This window comes from Leucopleurus acutus, assembly GCF_964270905.1.
Source record: "Leucopleurus acutus genome assembly, chromosome: 11".
In the NCBI taxonomy this organism is placed as follows: Eukaryota; Metazoa; Chordata; class Mammalia; order Artiodactyla; family Delphinidae; genus Leucopleurus; species Leucopleurus acutus.
In genome coordinates, this window is record NC_139152.1 from 78,744,683 (window position 1) to 78,769,394 (window position 24,712).

The following is a 24,712-nucleotide window of genomic DNA, read 5'->3' on the forward strand; positions in this document are numbered from 1 at the left end:
CACAAATGTAAGTAACATCTGAAGATGGGAGGAGTCCTTGTTACGTGCATTGCCCTTAATGGATTACTGCTAAATATCTTACTGCTATTAAAATATTCTTAATAGTTATGAATTTCAGAATCAGTCCTATAGAAAATAGGTATCGGTATTAGATTTTTCATTCCACTTTATGAAACAAACTGTATTTAAACATGGGCCCAAAAGAGATAGGGTAGAGAAGGGCCATGCATTGGAACATTTCTATATATTTTGGCACTAAAAATATTTCCAGTTTCATCTTTGAGGTCTCCTTTCCATTAAGTTTGTGTTTTGTACATAGAGAATTGCCATTATGTGCTATACACCTTTTCTGCTACTTGCACTCTCTTTTCAAAATATCCATGACTTTTCTTCCAAGAGATGGTTTCCAGTGCTGGACAAAACTTTTCATATTCACGACTAGTTTGCCTGTTCTTACATCCTCATGTCCTGCTACAAGGTACTCCAAACCTGAAAGAGAACAAAATTAGGGACTATGTAGTATCATAGTTTATTGAAGGGAGAGATGTGACTTTAGCAGTTTTATATATACATGGTTCACGGTTTTATAAATTCATAGTTGAAATAGGGAGTCATATGCAATAATAGCTGACACTTAGTAAATATTTATTATGTGCTAAGTGCTCTAAATGTATTATCTCATTTAATCTTGAAAATAACCCTATGAAGTAGGTATTACCTTTCTTCTTTCCTTGTTTTACAAATGAGGAAACAGAGGCTTGGCAAGATTGAGAAACAGTGTTTGCCAGTAAGCAGTGCATGCTGACTCAAGTTCAGGCCTGTCTGATTGTTGAACTTTTACTCTTTCCCTCTATGGTGAAGAAGTGAGGATTCTGTGGGTACTTAACATGCTGCTACAGTTCAATATTTCTTGGAGACTCACTATGTATAGTAGTGTATATTAAGGAGGATTTTATAAAAGCGAAACAATCATTTGGGAAAACGTATTGGAAGAGAGCTATGGATTATACAAAATAACACATATCTCCTATATAAAGTCAGTGTGTTTTTGGAATATAGAATGTTTGTTTGTCATACTTAAAAAAAAGATGAGACTTGACTAGTGCTGACTTTATAATTCAAAATTCTTTTCAGGCTTCAAGTAAAAATTTTGGCTAACAAACGTAAGAATCCAAAAGGACAATCTCATTATCCATACATTAATAAAAAGAAATGTGATAATCTCCCTCGGTACATGTCTGTAGTAATATCAATATTAGTATTTTGAAACAATTTTCTTTAATATTATAGGGTAGAGCAAATAAGTAATTACATTTATAAAATAAAACTTTCCTATATAAGATCAAGAGACATATACTTTAAAACTCAAGTTAAGGGAAAACACAAGATGTGAAAATTCAATTGAAAATATCAATTTAAGCTCATGGTTTAATATATACAGTCTTGTTCATTCACTAAAATGGCTTTAAAAATGTCATTCCAGTGGTAATGAACACCTGTAACAAACATAATGTCTCTAATAACAGGTCTCACTAAAGACAAAACAAAACTAAACAAGGCTTCTTGAAGAAATGCTTTTTTTAGGTCCAGGGCAGGAAGATACAAGGTAAGCATGGGATTTCTTATTGTGCTAAAAAAAGCAAGGAAGCTTTCAAAGCTTAATGGGAATCATTTTAAAAGGATACAGGAACCAGCAAGGGAGGGTTATAACTCACCAAAGTTGTGATAATTTGAGCACCAAGAATGTAATAATTGTGTGTGTGTTAATATACTGAATCAACAAAAATCCATAATTCCAAAGTGATACTCAAAAAAGAGAAAGCCAGAGAAAAATTAACTTGTCGTCTTGAGACAGTTGTTAAAACCATTCCTTACTTTGGAAATTGAAAATTAAAGGAAAGAATTTAGCATTTATCGTGCTTTTATAATAGGAACTATATTTCATGGTAACCTAATAGCCCAGCTTGGGAGAGAAAGTCCTCTTACAGAATAATGTTAATTGATAAATGAAGGGAATTAGGTGAAATTAGAAAAACATCATTTCTCAAAATTCTAATGAAATTATTCATTGAGGAAGGGATTGCCAATTGAATTGGTGATAAAATCATTAAATTGAATAGTTAATGGGGAACTGGATGTTTGCTTAGTGACTAAGTAACTCATACTCATTGTTTTCTAGTCTCAAAAGGGAACCCAATGGAGAGATCAGACTGTAATCACTCCAACCCCAGAGTCAAGTTTAGCAACCCTGACGGTGGGTCATCCAGGTACTATATATCTTGTGATGTGATTTAACATGATGTGAATTAACATGAAGGACACAACAATATCTATGATGAATTCTAGACAAAATGTTTATCTTGAGTCTATCAAGCTTTTCTTTATGATTACAAGAAATATAGGAAGTAGAGAGACAAGCTAAATGACACCACAAAGAACCAACCAGACAAATATAGAAGGCAGCATAATCTACAGGACACCTGGCCTGGTTTCTTCAACAATAATAATTTCTTCAATACTAAAAAGAAACTCTGCATGAATAAAAGATACTTGAGGGACTTAAAAACTAGATACAATGTGTGATTCTGGATTGAATACTGGCAAGGACAAACCACGTCTAAAGAACATTTTGGGATCAATTGGGAAATTGGAATATGATCTGAGTATTAGAGTATATGAAAATTAAAACTGAAGGTAAAGATAATAACTGAATAAAGTAGGTTGCAGAATGAAGCATATACTTATGATTTCATTTTTGTTAAAATATATACATATATATATACGTAAGATGGATTATAAGGTATTTAAATTCTTTAAAGGGTAACCTTAGCTTCTTCATGAAAAAGAATCCCAATATTTGATTAACGGACTAGTTAAAACATAATCATCTTAAAAAAAAAACAAAAAAACCCAAAACATAATCATCTTGATATTGTTTGTATCATCTCTAAAATAATAAAATCCTCATTTAAAAATATGATAAATAATTTTTAGGAAACTTTCAGTGTTAAGTCTAGTATTTTAAATGAATTTACTTTGAAACTATAAATGGAACAAATATTATAGGAGTTTGCCATTACTTTGAAGTATAAATATAAATTAAACTAATAAAAATGATGCTGAATAAATCCATAAATTATGGAACAGCATCATGCCAAACGTTAGCGTGGAAAACAATGTTACCTGTTGTATCACTTATTAGCACTTACATTTTATCTTCCTATCTCTATGCTTTTGACATCTACCTTGCTATAAGTTTTTATTTATTTATTTATTTATTTTTATTTTTTGGCTGCGTTGGGTCTTCGTTGCTGTGCGCGGGCTTTCTCTAGTTGTGGTGAGCGGGGCCTACTCTTTGTTGCGGTGCGCGGGTTTGTCATTGTGGTGCCTTCTCTTTGTTGCGGAGCACAGGCTCTAGGCACGCGGGCTGCAGTAGTTGTGGCACGCAGGCTCAGTAGTTGTGGCTCACAGGCTCTAGAGCGCAGGCTCAGTAGTTGTGGCACATGGGCTTAGTTGCTCTGCGGCATGTGGGGATCTTCCCAGCCCAGGGCTCAAACCCATGTCCCCTGCACTGGCAGGCAGATTCTTAACCACTGCGCCACCAGGGAAGTCCCAACCTTGCTATAAGTTTGAGGGTGCAAAGTTTACTTTGTATCCATAGAGAAAGAAAATATAATACTTTAGTGCTAGTCTTGGTATTCTAATATATATGATTGATGAATGAGTAAATGTGTGTATGAATGTAGGAATGAATGAATTTGCAGGGATGCCAATTAGATTACTCCTTTTCAAAAGTAGCAAAGGAAATGTTGGCGTGTGAAGTTTCAGAGTTTTCTTATCAGCTTTCTTTGGCCTTAGCTATTGAACTTGTAAAATGGAAAAACAAAGTGAAATGAAAGAGTGTCTGGTTTTGCTTTGGCAGGTTCTAGTCTTTTCATCAAAGTGAATAAACATGTTTTCAAGAATTCTTTGAATAATTGTGCGTATGTTTTCAATTGTGATGAGCTCAGTTGATTCTTTTACTCTATTTGGCAGAAATCTGATTAGGAAGTGTAATTCACTTCCTGGAGGGTGGCTCAGATTGTCAAAGCTTTTGTTTATAATGTCTTACTAAAAAACTGAGTGGATTTCTTTCTTTCTTTCTTTCTTTTTCTTTTGCCAAGATAGTAGAAAGTGCTTATAGAAAGAGCCCCGGGAAACAGAACTTAAATTGATGACTCCTAGTCTCCAGTATTCAAAATCCAAGATTCTGATTACTTCATTTGTTCTTTGTAAACATATTTATTTTAAAATGTCTTTAAAGTTTTCCTTATTAAAATTTAGATTAATTTAAATAAAATATGAAGAGGTATAAAAGGGTGTGAGAGATTAGTCAATGGTCAAAAGTCAAGAGTTTTATATCACTGTGTAGATCGTTTAGGTTGTGGGGAGTATTTTATTGATAGTTTTTTTCTCTCTCTTTCTCTCACTCAGTTATCTATTTCTCTCAAATTTATTAACCAAAACCCATAAATGACTTCTTAACATAACTGTGGTTTCCTGGACTTAAATTTGAAAAGAATTAGATCCAGAACACAAATTATGCACCTGTTTCAGCAGTGCCATTAAGACACAGCTGGCAACTTCGTAAACAAGGAAATACAGAAGATTAAAAAATATATTATTTGTTTTACTAGAACTTACTCTGTGGGTACTTTGTTACTATTATTTGGGTACTAATGGTAGGCCCTGGAGATAGTATGGTCAAAAATCTAAATCCCATCCTCAAATTTAATGAGGGAGACAGAAATAAGCAGCTTATGACACAGTATGAGTGTACTTGTAGAGTGAACAGATATGAATCCCATCCTTACTTGCTTGCCTCTGTGTCTGCCACAATGTTTTAAAGTGCAAATTTTCCTCCACTCCAAGTTTCTCTAAGATTCGGTAGTTTTGTTGTTGTTTGTTTGTTTTTGCTGTTTCTAATTTGAAACCAAAAGGTCATTTAATGAAAAAGAAGATGATGAGAACTTGAGAGTTGTTTTCTATCCAGGAGAAACAGATGCTTCTCATGCCACAGTAAAAATGAATTCGATATTATTTGCACAGATGGAATTTTGCATTTGAACTTCCTTTTGGGAGCAAGTTCTAACCAGGGCATCATAATAGGACCTAGCTTTCCAATACAGTATTATTGGCAGATAAATTCATGAAAGTGCTTTCCTTGCTACTGACACCTGGAACCAATCTGAGACTTCTCTTTCAGGACAGAAAATATTATATTGCTGGATTTTAAAATATTTTACTTTTATAGAGCATGTGAAAGAGAAAAAAATTTTTGATGTCAGTTCAAAGAATTCCATTTGGATTTTCCCTAGATCAGATGGTGAAAAGGAGAGATACTCTTGCTGAGTTTATTTAGGTTGTGGTTCAGAGAATGTAGGACAAGCAGCAAATCAGCAGAAACACGGTAGGTAACAAGCTAGACGAGACTAATGCTCACCAGGGTTGAGGATTGGACAAGTGCAGCCTCTGTTAGTCCATGATTCTGGATATAATGTTCGTTTTCCTCGTAAAATTTTCAATTTGGTGGATTTTAAGACTTTTTTAATCTTCACATTGACCTCAGCATGAGATCCTTTATCATGAGCTGATAAAATCTTTATTTTTAGCACTGTAACAACACAATTCCAAAAGTCAAAATGCATAGAATTTCATACTATCCTATGAACTCTGAACAACTTAAATATGCATTTCAGAGTATAATGGAAAAGTGAACCAATGATGATAATGTGGAAATTTGCTTTAAAAATCATTAGGGATTAAGAGGTACAAACTACTATGTATAAAATAGATAAGCTACAAGAATATATTGTATTGTACAACACAGGGAATATAGCCAATATTTTATAATAACTGTAAATGGAATATAACCTTTAAAAATTGTGAATCGTTAGTTGTACACCTGAAACATATAATATTGTACATTAACTGTATATACCTCAATAAAAAGAAAGAAAATCATTAGGCTCATTGATTTTGCACTGACTTCATCTCATTTATCTATATTAACTATCCTCTTCTTTCTTAACATTTTTCAACTGCTACTTCTGTCCATATCACTATGCTAAGAGAATATCAGCCATTTGCCTACTGCAAATAAATCTTAAACACATTCAGCTATCAAATCTAAATAGAAAAAAGATGCACAGGAAGTAGAATTGTTATCCTGGTTTTTATTTAGATTCTGACTATATTATACTCTTATAGCTAGCTTTGTGTAATGTTATGACAAAAAGCAAAATGTTACTGCCAGGACATATTTTACGTATTCTAAAGAGATTAAATAATATTATTGATTACTTAATTTTCTTCCCTGGTGTAATGCAAGCTGACTGGGATTAGGAAGCTGTCCTATGTGATGGCAGAGCTCCAGTTTTCGATATGACTCCTGATTCTATTATGTTCTTCCATCTGTGAAATGGATGTGGATAGGGATCAAGTAATGGGATAAATTGGGGTGGGGAAAAACATAGACCTAAGGAACACTGAATGCAACGTTCTGTATTATTAGGAGAGTTCTTACTGGCTCATCTATATCTTGGAAGATGATGGAAGATTGTGTATAATAAAAGAACCCTATCTTGGCTGGTACCATATCCTGAGAATATGGCTGTCAGATGGCCATGTTTTCTTTATAGATTCACCAAATGCACCAAATTATAGATTCACCAAATTTTAGACGTCTAAGGGCTCTTAAGAGCTCATCTAGTCTTGTTTTATGTATGAGGAAGCAAGTTTTAAGTGAACTGCTCAAACCTGTATGCCTGATTGATTAGAGGTAGACTTTGGACTAGAACTCTGATAAGATAAATGCATGAAGGGTACATATTGTAGTAGCCCCTTGCACATGGCCAATGCTCAATAAATGTTCACTATTATTTTTCTAGCTCAAAGAGAGCAGGAACCTTATCAATTCACTATTATAACTCAATAAATATTTGCTAAAAGAATAAAAATGAATCGAGTATTTTTTCTATTAAGTCAGAGAATGGGGAGGGGGAGACCATTTTTCCCCAAGTCTGTAGGTGTATTGCACTTAATAAGACCAAGATACTTCATGACATCATTAAAAGCATTCAAGTTCTCTTAAGCAGAAAATAATACAGTTGTATTAAAAGATATCAATGTGGTTGTAAATTCAGTCAAAGAGCTACTGAATCTATGTGATAATGAAAACCAGTTGATATTTCTATTGAACTGAATGACTTTGGACTAAATTGTCATATTTTTTTGCTTTTAATAGTAAATACCTTTCCCTCTAAACTGACTTTTCTTTACTGGGCACTATGCATTTCAAAAGTTTGCTTCTATTATATAACCAAGTTGGCACATAATTTTAGATAAGATTTATGAGGTTTTTAACATTTGTGTTTTTATCTTTTATGAGAATAAATACAATGTTATCAAGAACCTAAACATTTTGTTTCAGAAATCATGACTTAAAACTTTCTCTTCATTGTAATGCATAAATAATAAATAATGCTGTATACATTATGGAATAATAAAAAGATTCAGACACTAGTCAATGATATGTTGGCAAGATAAGGCAGCTTTAATATACTTAATAATAAACATAAAGCCATTTAGAATTTGAAGATAGTAACAGTCTTTACTTAGGGCAATGGCATTTTCCTTTGTCCATACACTGTATTTTCCTGGCATTTGGAAGGTAGAGGAGTCTAGAGTATATAGAGAGGGCAGGGAAGAGACTCAGGCAGAGAGCTTGTCTCAAGGCCTCCCCACTATATTTCCCCTTCCTTCCCTAACACTGACTGAGCATCTAGTATGTGCAAGGTAATGTGCTGTGTGCTTTTCAAAAATCTCATTTCATGGGGAAGGTGGCGTCATCCCTATTTTACAGAGGAGGAAGTCTGGAGACGTTAAGTTACCCACCCAATAAACCACAAATAAAACCCATGTAGGTCTGAGCCCAAAGCCTGAGCTTTTAATCACTGTGAAATATACAGCTTTAAACTGATTTCTGCCTAGTAGTACTACAGGATAAACTGGCTGAGAAATCATTTAAGTGGCTAGAGACTTCCCTTTTAGATTACTAATACAAGAAGCATTTATAAGAAACGATTACGTGTCATGATTTTTTTCTTTTTCTTGTTTGCCTCTTTTCCACATAGCAGGATAACCCTGCTTTTGCTCTGAAGCCTCCTGCTCTCACCATTACATTCAACACCATCTCCATTAGGAGAATCTAGGTCAAGGCCAGACTACTATGTTTACTATTATTATATAAGACTAGTGCTTTGATTTACTGTGAATGTGATAAACCAGGCCACCCATTTCCTTAAAAACTCTTCCTACTTAGTTTGAATAGATCCTTAGAAGCATTCAAGCACTTCAAACTCACCGTATGAATATTTCATTCCACAGAATGCCTTGGAGTTTCTTAACACCTGTTCCTTACACTCACATTTACCTACAGAAAGTAAATGAACATGGTGTTAGTTATTTAGAAAAAAAGTAAAACAAAACAAAACAAACAACAATCGCAAGTAAATTCAAGAAATCTTTGGAAGACTTTCAAAATGCCTTTGTACATAGTCTATAATAGCATTCTTATACTTATTTATGTACCTGTTTCCTCTCTAGACTGTGATCCTTGAGGACGATGGTTATGTCTTATTCATCTTTATATGCTTAAAGCCCAGAATGGATACGATTTTCATTCTTTTTTTTTTTTTGGCCATGCCGCTCAGCTTGTGGGATTTTAGTTCCCCGATCAGGGATCAAACGCGGGCCCTTGGCAGTGAGAGCACAGAATCCTAACCACTGGACCACCAGGGAATTCCCCAGGATTTTCATTCTTACTGATTTAACAATTAGATATAATTCTACCTCTTCCCTAACCCCTCCCCTCCTACCCTCACACATTGCATTTTATAGGCACTGAGTGGCATAACAGCAGGTAACATTTACTGGGGAGCACTTACTACATGCCAGACACTATTTTAAGTCTTTTACATTTATTTACTAAGTATTTATTTATTATTTATTTACTATTTACAATAGTCTGAGATTCTAACAAATAGAAATTTGACAGGAATACAGAGATAAAAGGATGAGCAAAGAAATGTAAGAGAAAGAGGAGAGAGTGTTCATGGAAGAACCAGTTGTTCTGTTTATCCTGGGTACAGACTGAGTTGAGGATAATAGAAGGTATCATGGAGGACCTTGACTGATATGCAGTTAGGGCCTGAATTTAATTTGTTAGATAAAGGGGAATTTTCAAAGCTATCAGCTTAAAGAAGTTACATGAATTTAAAAATATATATATGAAAATTAATCTGGCATTACTGTATCAAAACTATTGGAATGGAGAAAATATGAAGGCAGGGACCAGTTAGAAACTCGTGAAATTGGTAACACACAACAGTAACTAAATTGAATACCAACTATAAGCCATAAACTTTATAAGGAATTTTATCCATATGATCTTATTTAATATTTACAGTTAGGTTATGAGATAGGTACTATTAACAAATGAAAAAAGGAAGGCTCAGAGAGGTTAATTAGCTTGTTCAAGGCAGCGTATAGCTAACAAGTAGAAAAGCCAGATTTTAAGCCTGGGTTGGGGAGAATCTGAAGCCCCCAATCTTTCCATTGTACTGTCTTTCTAAGGCAGATGGGATGTGGGTCTGAGGGGTGGCCATGGGTGTAGATAGGAAGAAATATCAAGGGATGCTGCAGAGATAGGGTCTACAGGTCTACAAATCCTGTCACTGCATTGGATGAGGACAAGCAACCAATTTTATGAGGAAGCATAAAAATGTACTTGAAATTTTCAGCCAAGGTGACAGAGAGGATTGTAGTTTCACTAACAGAAATAGGGAAGTTAGGAGAAGGAGAGCATTTTAGGAGTGTATTACGTTTTTTTTTTTGGTAGTAATCAATAGTCTAACTTAATTATTGAAAATTTATTGAGTAGCTCATAGAAAGGAGAAAAAGCCGAAGAACCAGAACTCTGAAAGGACAAGAAAGAAGAGAGCGCCAGAGATCTATTGGGCAGTCTCTTTACGCCTTTGCCATTGGAATCATGAACTCTAATCATTTTCAGAATTTGCCACTTTCAGCTCAAGATTTAAACTCTAGGGACAGAACATCTGATTGACCTCTCTAAGACAGTATTAAATGGCAGAAGAGTGGTTCCCCAAAGAAAAACTGGGTTGAGCTACCACAGAAATAGCAAGAAAGAAGGGGAAAGGGATCTGGTCAGGCAAAAAACAACAGAGGTCTAGTACGAGGAGAATATAATGAATTAGAGATGCTGACAGACATACATGTGGAAATGAGAGTGTGATTCTGGTGAGACTAGGTAGGTAGATATGGAAAATGGAAAATATTGACATATCGGCTCTAGCTAGTTTCTTGAGAAACCAGAACGAGATCTGCAAGTAGAAAATCACAGTGGAATTAAATAGTGGGAAAGATTAAATCAAAGATGCTTAAAATGAGCTGTTGTGATTTGTTAAGTAATATTGCTTATCATCTAAACAAAGCAGAGGATTGCTCATTCAGAAACTGTAGTAACCTGAGTGGACAGCTCACGGCCTTTGATGATTCCACCAAAGCAGAAGAGTATGGTAACTACCATGCATATCTTACTCCTCAACATAATGCTCTTCCCTTTGTCCTTGAGCCTATAAGAACATGAGTAGGGAGGGACAATATTGGGGTGGGGGAGTGGGAGGTACAAACTATTGGGTATAAAATAGGCTCAAGGATGTATTGTACAACATGGGGAATATAGTGAATATTTATAGTGAATATAGTAATAACTGTAAATGGAAAGTAACCCTTAAAAATTGTATAAAAAGAAAAAAAAATTTAATAAAAAGAACATGAATAAGTCTGTTACTTGAAGACCTTTCCTTGGCTGCTTTCCAATACTCCCTTTTCATATGTTAAGAAATCAGACATTAAAATTTGCTTTTGAATAAATCTTTTTTTGATTAGGCTTCAGCCCAGATGTGTTTTCTTAAAAGAAATTTGGAAGAAGAGGAAAACCTATTTAGTTATACTGGGTTGTTAGAACATTTCAAGAAAAAGTATTGCTTACAGTTCTCTGGTACTAGTTAAAGCCAGTTTTGTTGGACAGGAAGTGAAATTTTACATCTGATGCTCTCTACCCCACAAGAAGTGGTAGAAATTAAGAGTATCTTGGTATAGTGCATTATATTCCTAGTTATGGAAACTTATGGCAGGTAAATAGGTATGTAGGCACTTAGATTTGAAAATGAACCACAGTGCTTAGAAAACTGATTATCACTTTTCTGTTGAAAAAGGTGCCCAGGGGCACTATTTTATACTCATTGGGAATATTGCTGTAGCAGGAGACTGAACAGTCTCTTCCTCAATCCGGAGCTCATCCAGATGAATTTCAGAGACTCTCTGGGGACATCATAGACCTAACAGCTGTTATGGATGTGAGAGTCTGGAGTTAGTCTGATGCCAGCACTGTTATGTGCTTCATTAGTGTGCTGCCAGCTCCCTCCCTAGTAACATGATGATTGGCTTAATGAATGTCTTATGGCACTAGAACCTTGATTTTTACAGATTTGGCTTGGCAGACAAAGTTGGAGAATTCTGAAAACGATTGTGTTAGAAAAAGAGAAGAAATCTTTCAAAAGTGGTTATTAAAGTTAACATCATAGAATTCAGACGACGTAGCATTAAGGCACAAAATTAATGGGAAAGAGTTTTCCTTTTCAAATGCTAAAAAAGATAAATATGACAACTTCATATTACCTTATCTTTCCCACCTTCTTTCCTGTTGTGAATTAAAATGAAACCAATTAGGAAAATGATCATAAGATTATGTTAAGTGAAAAAAAACCCATGATATGGAATTGCAGATACCAAGTGTTTCTGTACCTTGAGTTCTTGATTCTTGAAAGGTCCATAAATTCTCTATGAGAAGGTATTAAAACTGTGGTTTCTTACTCTGCTTCAGCCACACTGGCCTCCTTGCTGTTCCCTAAATAAGTCAGGCCTAGTCTCACCTCAGGGTTTCTGTACTTGCTGTATCTTCTGCCTAAACTCTCTTTCCTCTGTTATCTGTATAGCTCACTCCCTTACCTTCCTCAGGTTTTTTCCTCAAAAGTCCTTTCATAGGACTTTTCTGATCACCCCATTTAAAAGTATGTCCCTCTCAAGTATTTCTTATCCCACATCCCTGCTTTATTTGTCTATTATATTAAACATCATTAAATATTTACTTGTTTATTAGCTGTCTTCCTCTGCATGAATGTGAACTCCTTGGAGACTGAGGTTTTTGTCTGTTCAATTACTAGATTTACAGCACTGGCACGTAGTATGAGTATTCAATAAATATTTGTCAAATGAATGAGTCTATAAAGCATTCCTACAAATTAGTAAGAAAATTACAAATAGGAAGTTCACAGAAAAAGAAACCTGAAAGTCCAAGAAACCATGAAAAATTACTAATCAGGAAAATGCAATTAAAATGACAAGATCCCATTTCACACCCATCAGATTGGCAAAAATTTAGAGGTTTGATAACATCAGTTTTAGAAGTCCAATAAATATTGAATGAGTTAAACTGTGCCTGAGTTATTAACGAGTTAGAATACTGCTTGGCCCCTTGTATGTGCTATATAGACATTTGTTAAATAAGTACAAAGTACTTATTTGTGAGGATGTGGAACAACAGGGTGTCATACTTTGCTGGTGGAATGGAAATTTATGCAACCACTTGAGAGAGCTATTTGGCAATAAATGGTAAATTTGACAATAAGCACACTGTGACCCAACAGTGTCTAGATTGTACCCCAGAACAAGGGTCAGCAAACATTTTCTATAATGGAACAGATAATAAATATTTTAGGCTTTGTGGCCATGGGGAAAAATTAAAGATTTTATGTAGGTACTTATATAACCATTTAAAATAACTTATATAACCATTTAAACCTTAGAGCAGGCAGCTTAGCCTGTAGAAAAGTAGATGGCAGGCCACATTTGGCCTGAGGGCTGTAGTTTGCCAGCCCCTGATCTAGTGAAACTCCTTCTCAAGTACACAATATAACACATATAAGAGAACATTCATGGTAGCATTATATATAATAGTGGAAAATTGGAAATTGGAAATAACCTAAATGGCAAACAATGGGAGAATACAGAGTGTTGTATTCATATAATAGAATGGATAAATCTAAAAAAAGTACACATTTAACTAAAAAAAAAAAATTTAAAGGGTAGGTAAGTTATCATGTACATGATATTTTTAAAACATTACATGAATATATAAATATATTAATTATATACTATTTAATATATATATATAGTAAAATACTAAAAATGTGAAAGTGGATGATGAACACCAAAATTCAGGTTAGTGGTTATTCTGTGGAGTAAGGAAGGCTAGTCAACTTGTAGATTGGTACATCAGGGGCTTCAAATGCATCTGTAGAATTTAAATGAAAATATGAGGCAGTTATGGCAAAATCAAGATTTGATAACACTAGAAGGTGTTCATATGGGTGTTCATATCACATTTTTGGTGTTTGTCGTGTTTAATAATAAAAAATATTTTAATGTTATTTTAAGTTGTATTTGGATGATTTGGTGAGCACTTTACAACCAAATGCTGACAACAAGATTTCTTGTCCACATTTGTATTTGTGACATGATTTAAGTTGATGCTAAATAGAGCCACTTGAGTTTCTATGAGAAAAGAATAGAGATAGGATGAACACAGAAATTATGTGTTCACGCCAGTATCACAGCCTGCTCCTCAAATGACAGAACACGTAAACATCACAGGAAAATTAAATCAGAATAAAGAGGAGTATAGACTGGATAAACTCAAGGAATCATATTTATGTAGTAAACAGTGTTTTGGCTTCAGTAAAAATCATTTTTCATATTCAATTAATGTTAATTTGAATTTTATTAGTTTTATTTGGCTTATATTTAGTTTGTAAAATTATTTTTGTTTTATAGTTGGTTAAAAGCTTTAAACATAAGGAGTTCACAGCGAGCTTTTGCTTTGTACTGAGTTACATACACTAGGTCTGTAAGAATGTTTTTCCTTTAAATGAATCTGTACATTTCCATTGAGTTAGCTCTCAACTGTGTAAAACAGTATGTTTTAGAGAGAGGAAGGGACTTCCCTGGCGGTCCAGTGGTTAAGATTTCACCTTCCAATGCAGAGGGCGTGGGTTTAATCCCTGGTCAGGGAGCTAAGATCCCACATGCGTCGTGGCCAAAAAACCAAAACATAAAACCGAAGCAATATTGTAACAAATTCAATAAAGACTTTAAAAATGGTCCACAGCAAAAAAAAAAGAAAAATCTTAGAGAGAGGGAAACATACCAAAGTATTAACAGTGGGATAGTGAGATTTGGAGTTTTTTTTTTTACTGTGATATTCTGCATTTCCCAAATTTTCTGTACTAATTACATGTTATTCTAACAATCAGAAAATAAACAAAAGCTTGTTAAATACCATTTAGCTATGTTTAAGAGTTTTATACTTACGGGGGTCACTACTTTGTTAACCTTAGAACTAGAGTGCCCCTTGTAAGATCCAAAATCTGTTCTCTGGTTTGTCATGAATCACTGTTACTCAAGACCAGACCCGGAAATATGACTAGACGCAGTAATATCTATTGTCTCACCTGAATGTCGAAGTGCAGAAAATCCTTGCTCATCCTCCCACTCCCAGGTTGGTTCACTCTTATTGTGCATGGAATGGAAGTTAGGAATTTCATGATGCCAGTCTATGTCTGTGCTGCTAATAAAATAGAAAATGATGAAGAACTTATTAAGGAATTTCTTAGAACTTGAATGAAATGAATGTATTTCTAGAGATTTAAACCTTATTAGCTACCTTCCCATCCTTTCACTTTTCAGAAATAGTGTTGTAAAGGGCTTATGTTAAAAAGAATAATTTATTTTGCAGAATGAACCAGGCCATCTCTAGAATCTTGCAAGAACAAATTACTTGACTCTGCACTTTGACAAAAATTTTTTAAAGAGATGTGCAAATACATCTTTGTCCACTAGCGGCATGCAACGTTTTCCAAATCACTACCAGATCTTCAAAAGAATCTGAAAGACACAGAGGTGAGAACAAGAGCCATGCACATTCACCTGCTGATGCAGTCTCCTGTGAGAGGGTCGCAGCTCCCTGCACAGTCACAAGGCCTGCAGCCATAGGCTCCGAAGCCCCAGTATCCCACCATACACCTGTCGCAATGTGGCCCTGCCACCCCAGGCTTGCAAGGGCAGTCACCGTTGCTGGGGTCACAGAAGGTCACTGAGCTGAAAGGAAGGACAGCTGATCCAACTGGATGACAGGAACACACTACAACAGAGAGGACACACAAGGACCAATGAGTGACCAGATTATCTGTGGAGATTAGGCCCAGCCATCCCAAACTGGCTTCCCTTCACCACACAGCATATCTCTGAGGCTCCTCCTTTACCCACTTGGTGTATGCTCAAAGAATGAAAGCTAATTAAATGGAAGATAAGAAGATATCATCAGAAAAGCACATCTGCTGCTAAACCACCTAATTTATCCTAAAATTAAAGGCATTAAATATGAATGGCTTTTGTTTGGGGTGATGAGAATGAATCAGCAAAGAAAACAAAGAAGGAGCAGTTAGTGAGAAAGGAAAAAATCCATGAGCGCATGGTGTTCTGGAAGCCAAACAAAGTTTCAAGGAGGTGGACGACATCAACTGTGTTAAATGCTGACAGTCCAAGAAGATGAGGAACAGGAATGGGTCACTGTACTTGACAGCATGAAGACCACCGGTGTCCTTGGCAGGAACGGTTTCAGTGTAACAGTGAGTGGCGAACCTCACTGAAGAAAACTCAGGAGAGAATGGGAATAGAGTAATCTGAGCAAGAGAACAGACAGCTCTGTTGTGAGCTTTTCTATAAGGGCACAGAAATGTGGTGGTAGCTAATACCGAATGGATATATGAACTGAAGTGAAGGTTTGAATTTTTGTCTGTTTTGATTGTTTTAAGATGGGGGAAATTACAGCATGTTTGATGTTGATGGAAATGATCCAGTAGAAAGGGAAAAATTGATGAGTAGAAGAGAGATGGGAGAATTTTTTTTTTTTTTTTTTTTTTTTTTGCGGTATGCGGGCCTCTCACTGTTGTGGCCTCTCCCGTTGCGGAGCACAGGCTCCGGACGCACAGGCCCAGCGGCCATGGCTCACAGGCCCAGCCACTCCGCGGCATGTGGGATCCTCCCAGACCGGGGCACGAACCCGCGTCCCCTGCATCGGCAGGCGGACTCTCAACCACTGCACCACCAGGGAAGCCCCATGGGAGAATTTTTAAAGGGATACTTGAGTGAGGAAAAAAAGGATGGGATTTGGTGTAGAAGAGGAGATGCTGGACTTGGGTAGGAGCATGATTAGTTCATAGTAATAGGACAGAAGGCAGAGCATATGGATACAAATGCAGGGAAGTGAATAGATGCAGTGGTGGGAGCCGGTGGGATTTTTCTTCTGATTGCTTGCATTTTTTTTTTTTTTGGCTGCGCTGGGTCTTTGTTGCTGTGCCCGGGCTTTCTCTAGTTGCAGCAAGTGGGGGCTACTCTTCGTTGCGGTGTGCGGACTTCTCATTGCAGTGGCTTCTCGTTGCGGAGCACGGGCTCAGTAGTTGCAGCATGAAGGCTCTAGAGCATGCAGGCTTCAGTAGTTGTGGCACGTGGGCTCAATAGTTGCAGTGCGTGGGCTCAGTAGTTGTGGCGCACGGGCTTAGTTGCCCCGCAGCAATGTGGGATCTTCCCGGACCAGGGATTGAACCCGTGTCCCCTGCATTGGCAGGCAGATTCTTAACCACTGTACCACCAGGGAAGTCCCCTGATTGCTTGTATTTTCTGGATGAAATAGAAAGCAAGGTCATCAGGTGAGAGAGATGATGAAGAATGGGAGTGGGAGAGTGAATGAGACACTTAGGAAGTGAAGTATAATTGCCAGCAGCATAAAGGCCACCTTTTGAGGTTAGTAGTCATCAATTTATAGTGACCCCAGATAAAATGATAGGTTGTTTCTCCAACCCTATACAAGTGGGAGAGTTCAGGTTTGGTATAGGAAGAAAGCTTAATTTGATTTGTTGAACGTTTGTGTCCCCCGGCTTCAGATTTGTATGTTGAAGCCTAATCCCCAATGTGATGGTATTTAGAGGTGGGGGGCCTTTAGGAGGTTTGGATACAATCTGGGGGAGATGAGATTGGTGCCCTTATAAGGGAATGAAGAATGCAGAGCTCTCTTCTTTTTGAAGGATGTGAGGCAACAACAGAGGTTGGCAGTCTGCAACCCAGAAGAGAGCTCTCACCAGAACTGGACCATGCTGGTACCATATTGCGGACTTCAACCTCCAGTTATTTCTCCAACTGTGGGAAATAAACGTTTACCTTTTAAGCCACCTAGTCTATGGTATCTTGTTATAGCAGCCTGTATGGGCTAAGACAGCTCCTCAGACTAGAATCTATAATCAGCCATTTCTGCAAGTCCTTTCTATTAATCAAAAGTCCTTCCCCTCAGCCCTCTCCCAACTCCTGCGATTGCCTACTGCTCAGTTTGACAATCCCCAACACTTTCTTTGTTCATGGGCTAGCAAGAGTAGCTGAACAAAGTAAAAAAAAAAATGTGCTTGTTGGGTTTATCACAAATTTGTGTACCCTAACCTCAGTAGGGTCCCCTAACTGATGCTCATTAGCCCTATTTATTCAATTGTCCCTGCCTATTTTTTTTAAATAAAACTCCTCACAGTGGGTGTCCCAAAATTTCTCCAGGCTTTTTAATTCACCCTCACCACTTGGTCTGAAGATTCTGATTCACTGATAAGGTCCTCAGGTAATCTTTTCTCCACCTCAAAATCTCTTTATCTTCAACTTTCCACACTTTTCTCTAAGAATCAAATGAGAAAGCTGGGAGAGATCTTGCTTTATGGCCTTGTCTCTCACAAGCTCTGTGATTTTGGACAAAAAATTTAACTTTTGTGAATGTTGGTTTCTTCATTTGGGTATCTACATTACACGGAGATTTGATGAGGATGAAACTATTTTAAATGAGATTACTTCAGCAAGGTGCATAGCACAGAGTCTAACACCTGCCGGCCGGCTCTTCCTTCTGAATCTTCTCAATTAACTTTCTAGATCCCACTCCCTCCTTTATCCCCTTGGAAACTTACTCTATTGATTACTTTCCTTGTCATTAAAAGCTCTGTTTGGCTTCAATCTGGCTTCACATCAACTACTAACTGTGTGACTTTTGGCAAGATACCTAGCCTCTCGTTTTCTCAGTTTTCTCTTCTATAAAATGGAAAAGAGAACAATATCTACCCTCATACAGTTGTAAGGGTGAAAGGAGATCACGTATATAAAGCACTTAGTATAGTGTATGGCATATGGTTAGTTAATAGTGAGTTAAATAACTAATGAATTCATTAGATAATTCTTGTAGAAGCATTGAGTCTATGCCTGTATAAGTTATGGTGACTCACGGATATGAGTCAAGGAGCTCATATCCGTGTGGGGGAAACAGAGGAATAAACAAAACATTTCCATAATCTGTGATTAGCACTCTGATAGAGCTCTATAAGAGCACAGAGGAGGGGTGCACAGGCTGAGGGTCTCACATAGGATCCACAAAGGAGGGGTCATTTAGACATCTGAGTTGATCCTAAAAGATGAGTAGGAGTTTGCAAGGTGAAAAGGAGGGGAAGATAGGCAGTTGCTTATTTCAGCCTGTCTTTAGATTCTCTCCCCGTTGCATTTCTTTTAAATAATTAAAACAAAATTTTAATTGTGGTAAAAAACACATACCATAATATTTACCATCTTAACCATTTTTAAGTGTATGGTTCATCCTCATTGCATTTTATGTTTCTGCATTATATGTGGAAGCTCTTCCTGCTTCCTGAAAACGTGAAACTCTTTCATGCCTCAGTGCCCCTGGCTGTGCCTGCATTGCTTTTACCTTTACCCTTCCTTGTCCCACGCCTTCCAGACAATTAACCACCCTCTCTTCTATGCTGCCTCTGTTCTTTGTATGTATTTCTATTCTGTGTGTATCACAGTGCATTATTATTTATGTGCCTGTCTCCCTTATTACTGGACTCTGAACTCATTGACAGAAGGATATTTATCTTCTTATTTTTGCTTTCTATGCCCCAGAACAGAGCCTGGTACGTAGTAGATGCCCAAATAAGAATTTACGGAATTGACCTGAAGGACATTCCAGGCTGTAGGAGTCATATGTGAAAGGGCCTATTTGGGGACTGTGAGAAGGTTACTGTGTCTAGAGTGTACATTGAGTGGAAAGCAGTTGGAGCTGATGAGCCTGAAGAAAAAGCTATAGAGTTACGTTTGGAGCCAGACTGAGGCAGGGCCTAACCCAAGAAGTTGAATTTTGTCTTATGGGTATAAAGAATCATAGGAAGTAAAATGTTAAAAAAGCAGAATTACGACATGGTTATAATTTAATTTTGACAGTTACTTTGGCATCATTGTGTGAAATAGACTGCAGTAGGGGGAGACTGATGGCAGAGAAACCAAAGAAATGAGAGAGAACAAGGAACTTGACTAAGACAGCAGATGAAGGAATGGGAGAAAACTTTATTTTTTTTAATAGTGAATTGATAGGGTTCAGAGGCCATCTGGATGAGGAGGAAGAATGCATTGTTGAGGGACAAACAGAAACTGAGGAAGATTTTAAGGTTTGTAGTTTATGAAAGTGAATGACTAGAGCAGGTTGGGATAGGTGAATCCATGTTGGGGTGGAGATAGGGAAGGGAGGGAGAAGAGAGTGAGTTCAGGGTTAGACATATTAAGTTTGAGATGTCTGAAGGATGCACCAATAAGCTATAATACACAACTGGAAATAATAATCTGAAGTGTAGGAGAAGGTTGGGGTCACAAATACAGTGTTGAGAGTTGTCAGCAGATGGGGATTGAAACTAGGAGGGCTGGATGAGATTTCCCAGGGATAGTGTGTAGAGTGAGAAGGCAACCAAGGGTGGAACACTGGTCCAGGCAGTTAGAAGAGCAGTAACCTGTAAAGCAGATAAGGACCAGATAGAGAGGGAAAAGAATCAAGTAGGTGTTGTTATAGAAACCAAAGGATGAGAAAGTTTCAAGTGATTAACAATGTAAGACAACACAGAATGAGTAAGTCACATAAGATTTATAATAGGACAGTAATGCTGTCAAACAGGAAGGTGTTGGTGACTTGTGAGAACAGGAGCTGAAGAAATGCAGGTATTGATGGTGTAGTACTCTGTTTAGATCTCTTTAATTTTGTTAAGCCTATAATCATTAGTGCAGTGGTTCCCAAACCAGCAGGAATGTGAGAAGTCTGCAAAAGTTCTTTACATCTTACATATGTGAAACACACCCTTCCTCTCCTCCCTTATGCTCTCCTTGGTTGAGAACCACTACAGTAAGGGCATGGAATATTGCCTTTTTTTTTTTTTTTAAACAAAAGGTATAAATTATCTTCTTGAGAATATTCATTTATTTGCTTACTCAACCAACATGTGTTAGTTAATAATTCTAATGTTTATGAAGCATTTGTAGTCTACAAAACACAACTGCCCCTTAATCAAACATTTAAGATCCTTCATACTATGGCCCTAGCCCACTTTTCCGGTCTTACTTTTCATTACTCTCTTGCCTATAGCCCTTATTCTAATCGAATGGGATGAATTCTTGCAGATAGCCTTTATTCTAATTAAATGAACCCCCAACCTTTCCTGTTTCTGTACCTTTATTAATTTCAATAGGGAAATCTTTTCTCCTATATCTATCTTCCAAAATTCTACACGTCCTTTAAGATCTATTCAAGTGTCACCCCTAAAGTTGTCGCTGGAAGGGTATGGTCAAAGCGATTCAACCATTTGGAGCAGTGGAAGTGCTCAAGGTAGCAGCTCTGTTTGCACCTTTCTTGTAAAGACAGAACTTCAAAACTCATATTCAGTGATATTCAGAAAAGAGATGCAGCACCCTTCCCTCTGCTACCCTCTCCCACCTCACCAAGTATGAAGCCCAAAGCAGCCATTCCAGTTACCCACCTAATGGACAAGTTTACCTTCTTTGAGAAGTCATTCCTTATTTCAGCACAGTTGAATATGATTTCATCCTTTCTTTGAAACCCTCTAGTGCTTTAAAAATAACACTTCTTCTTGTCGCTCTGGTCTCTTCTACTTTGCATTTCAGACAGTCAGAGGTTTACTTTTCTCTGTCAAACCGGTATGTAAATTCCTTGAAGGTGAGCATGGGTCTCACTCACCTATCCCCTGAAGGGTTTAGTGGAGGTAGACTTGGGTTCAACTCCTAGCTAAATTTTTACCTTTATGAGCCCCGCATTTCTATTTTACCAGGTGGTACCGAGAGTTAAATGAGCCATAATGTATGTCCCTAGCACTTAACAGGCAATTAGCAGATAGCAAATTATGGCTGCTCAAAAAAAGACTGTTTTTGTTTGTTTTTATTCTTATTCCTCTTCTGTGAAGTCTGTCTTCTTGATCTTTCCCTATTTTCTATTGGATTATTGTTCTAAAACAGACTGTTTAATTGAATTAAAAGGCAGTGATAAAAGAAACTATTTAAAAAGGACAGAGGAGGAAAACACCATAATAGATTGCATAATAGATTTTGTTCGAAAGGATAACAATGTGTGTGTTTGTTTAAGGCAGCATTTATTTATCTGTTCACTTACTCAACAGACATTTAATGAGCATCTACTATGTGCTAAATACTGAACAAACTCCTAGGGATAAGACAGTCTTGGCCCTTAAAGAGATTCATAATTTAGAAGAATAATTATTACAAGATTAAAACAAAACTTACCTAACACAGGAGAGAAGTAAACATTTTGCTTCTAAAACGCTGAATTTCTCAGGAGACCAGTTTTATTTTAATTCATACAGTTACGGTGATCACTATTTCCACATTAAATCCCCAGATATTTTTTCTTTTGGTTGGGCCTCATTATGAAAACATTAGGCATTTTCTCTTAAGATAGCAAAGCACTTTTGATTTTTCATTTGTTTTTAATTAAATAATTTGGAGGTATTATATAATATGTAACATGAATGTATCAAAATGCTATGACTTTAAATTAAATCCCATAATCCAGTATAAACATTTCATCATTTTGAGGTGACTAAACCAATAGTTACTGTATGATTCAGTTAAGTCAACTTGGTTCTTGACAGCAGACAGGGAGCCAGAAGAAAGACAATGTAGGACTCTCATCTATTATTATATGGTATTCCACCACCACCACCATTATCTTTTACTCTAATAGAAGATCCAATCCTTTCTAGGATTTGACCTCTCTGTACTGCCATGTATTTTATTTTATTTATTTAATTTTTAAATAAATTTATTTATTTTATTTTTGGCTGCGTTGGGTCTTCATTGCTACGAGCAGGCTTTCTCTAGCTGCGGTGAGCAGGGGCCACTCTTCGTTGTGGTGTGGTGGGCTTCTCATTGCGGTGGCTTCTCTTGTTGCGGAGCACGGGCTCTAGGTGCACAGGCTTCAGTAGTTGTAGCTCGCAGGTTCTAGAGCGCAGGCTCAGTAGTTGTGGCGCACGGGCTTAGTTGCTCCGTGGCATGTGGGATCTTCCTGGACCAGGGCTCGAACCCGTTTCCCCTGTGTTGGCAGGTGGATTCTCAACCACTGCGTCACAGGGAAGCCCTGCCATATATTTTATTGTTTTTTTTTTTTTTTTGCAGTATGCGGGCCTCTCACTGTTGTGGCCTCTCCCGTCGTGGAGCACAGGCTCCAGACGCGCAGGCTCAGCGGCCATGGCTCACAGGCCCAGCCGCTCCGTGGCATGTGGGATCTTCCCAGACCGGGGCATGAACCCGTGTCCCCTGCATCGGCAGGCGGACTCTCAACCACTGCGCCACCAGGGAAGCCCTGCCATATATTTTAAAACCTACACACATTTCAGGAATGGCCAGAGAAGAATGTGATTCTATCACATGTGCTAGTGGATTTCTGTCAATGTGACTTTTCACATAATTACAAGATAAAAATACCATTTGGAAACTATGCAGAACTAGCTTCAGGCAGAAGGCCCTGACACCTTTCCTGGCATACTTTTTCGGACTGCACACGGAGGCTTGCCTTGCATACCTATCTCTTGAAGTTTGTACAGCAGGCAATATCTGACACACATAATCTACATTTCTTATTTTCTTCCAAAATGCAAATATATTTTCTTCTTGCTTGGGGGGAAAAAAAGTTTCTTCTTAGACTCTGGTTCAGGTTCTGATCCTCCAACATATATTTCTTTTTTTTTTAAATTTATTTATTTTATTAATGTATTACTTTTGGCTACGAGTCTTCGTTGTTGTGCGCAGGCTTTCTCTAGTTGTGGCGAGTGGGGGCTACTCTTTGTTGTGATGCACAGGCTTCTCATTGCGGTGGCTCCTCTTGTTGCGGAGCACGGGCTCTAGACACGTGGGCTTCAGTAGTTGTGGCACGCAGGCTTCAGTAGTTGTGGCTCACGGGCTCTAGAGCGCAGGCTCGGTAGTTGTGGCACATGGGCTTAGTTGCTCCATGGCATGTGGGATCTTCCCGGACCAGGGCTCGAACCCGTGTCCCCTGCATTGGCAGGTGGATTCTTAACCACTGCACCACCAGGGAAGCCCCAACATATATTTCTTACCAATTGTTGATTCTAAAATGCAACCTAAGCACTTACTTTTTATGCATTCATTATGATGAACGTCAAATTAGAACACAATTGCAGTGACATAAATCCTTGACTTCAGCTTTCTCCTTGTTAGACATAAAACCCAATAGTAAAGATTGAACTAACATCATATACTATTATTCTAAACTTAATTATTTGTTTCATTACCACTTTTGGTGTATTCAGCTGTGGTAAATTGTTCTTGACAGCCAAAAATTGCCTGGTAACCAGATATGTTTAGAAACTATGTGGTCTACCTAGGTAGCAAATCATTACTGGAGTAATTATTACCAGTACCCCCCAAAAGAAAATTTGCCCTAGGCTGCTCTCACATAATCATATTGGCAAAGCAAAATTATTAAAAATGTCATTTTAATTCCTCACTATTGTCACAAAATTTCTTTAATAATGAAAACATCTTATTTTAAACAGTATGTTCTATACTGGTATGTCCTGTTATAAGGAAACATGACATAGTAATACAAAACTTCCAGAACAGATGAGATAGAGGAAATGGGTACTTTACAAAAGATTTCACAATTTTCCTTCAAATAATGAATTTAGATAATTGCTAAATGTTGTACAAATTTTACAAATATATATTACAGATATATATTTGTAATTACATCTATTTTGTGAAGTATTGTCCCTCCATAGAGCATGCACAGAAAAGAGGACATGAGCTGCTTTTCTCCTAGGAAACATAACTATTAATGAAACAACGGGTGAACACGTTTTTAAATAACCTTGTGTATCTGTAAGGCTCTAAACTAATAATTGTTTCAATCACAAAGGCTGACAATAAATACAGCTGTCTGGAAAGTACTTGTAATATCTCAGGAAGACATAAAATAAAACAAAGGCAATGTAATAGAGTTGGTAAGGGCACAAACTTAGGAGTCAGACTAGAAGAGTTCAAATTCTGGTTATGAGGCTTACTCCTTATATGACTGTGAAAT

At 37.1% G+C, this 24,712-nt stretch overlaps 1 protein-coding gene across 3 annotated transcripts in view; it reads right to left on the reverse strand.

The window, feature by feature from the left end:
- Positions 1-352: 352 nt before the first annotated feature.
- Positions 353-24,712, reverse strand: part of NTN4 (netrin 4) — a gene marked incomplete at its 3' end in the record, with an annotated part of 105,204 nt that continues 80,844 nt past the window's right edge. For 2 of the 3 annotated variants that reach the window (XM_082850979.1, XM_082850981.1), the window contains exons 6-10: positions 15,169-15,382; positions 14,694-14,809; positions 8,405-8,473; positions 5,483-5,653; positions 353-489 (exon numbers count right to left, since the gene is read on the reverse strand). In XM_082850979.1, coding sequence (XP_082707105.1) covers positions 353-489; positions 5,483-5,653; positions 8,405-8,473; positions 14,694-14,809; positions 15,169-15,382 — 707 coding nt within the window. The remainder of the gene's footprint in view (positions 490-5,482; positions 5,654-8,404; positions 8,474-14,693; positions 14,810-15,168; positions 15,383-24,712) is intronic. The other variant, XM_082850980.1, reaches the window with a different exon arrangement.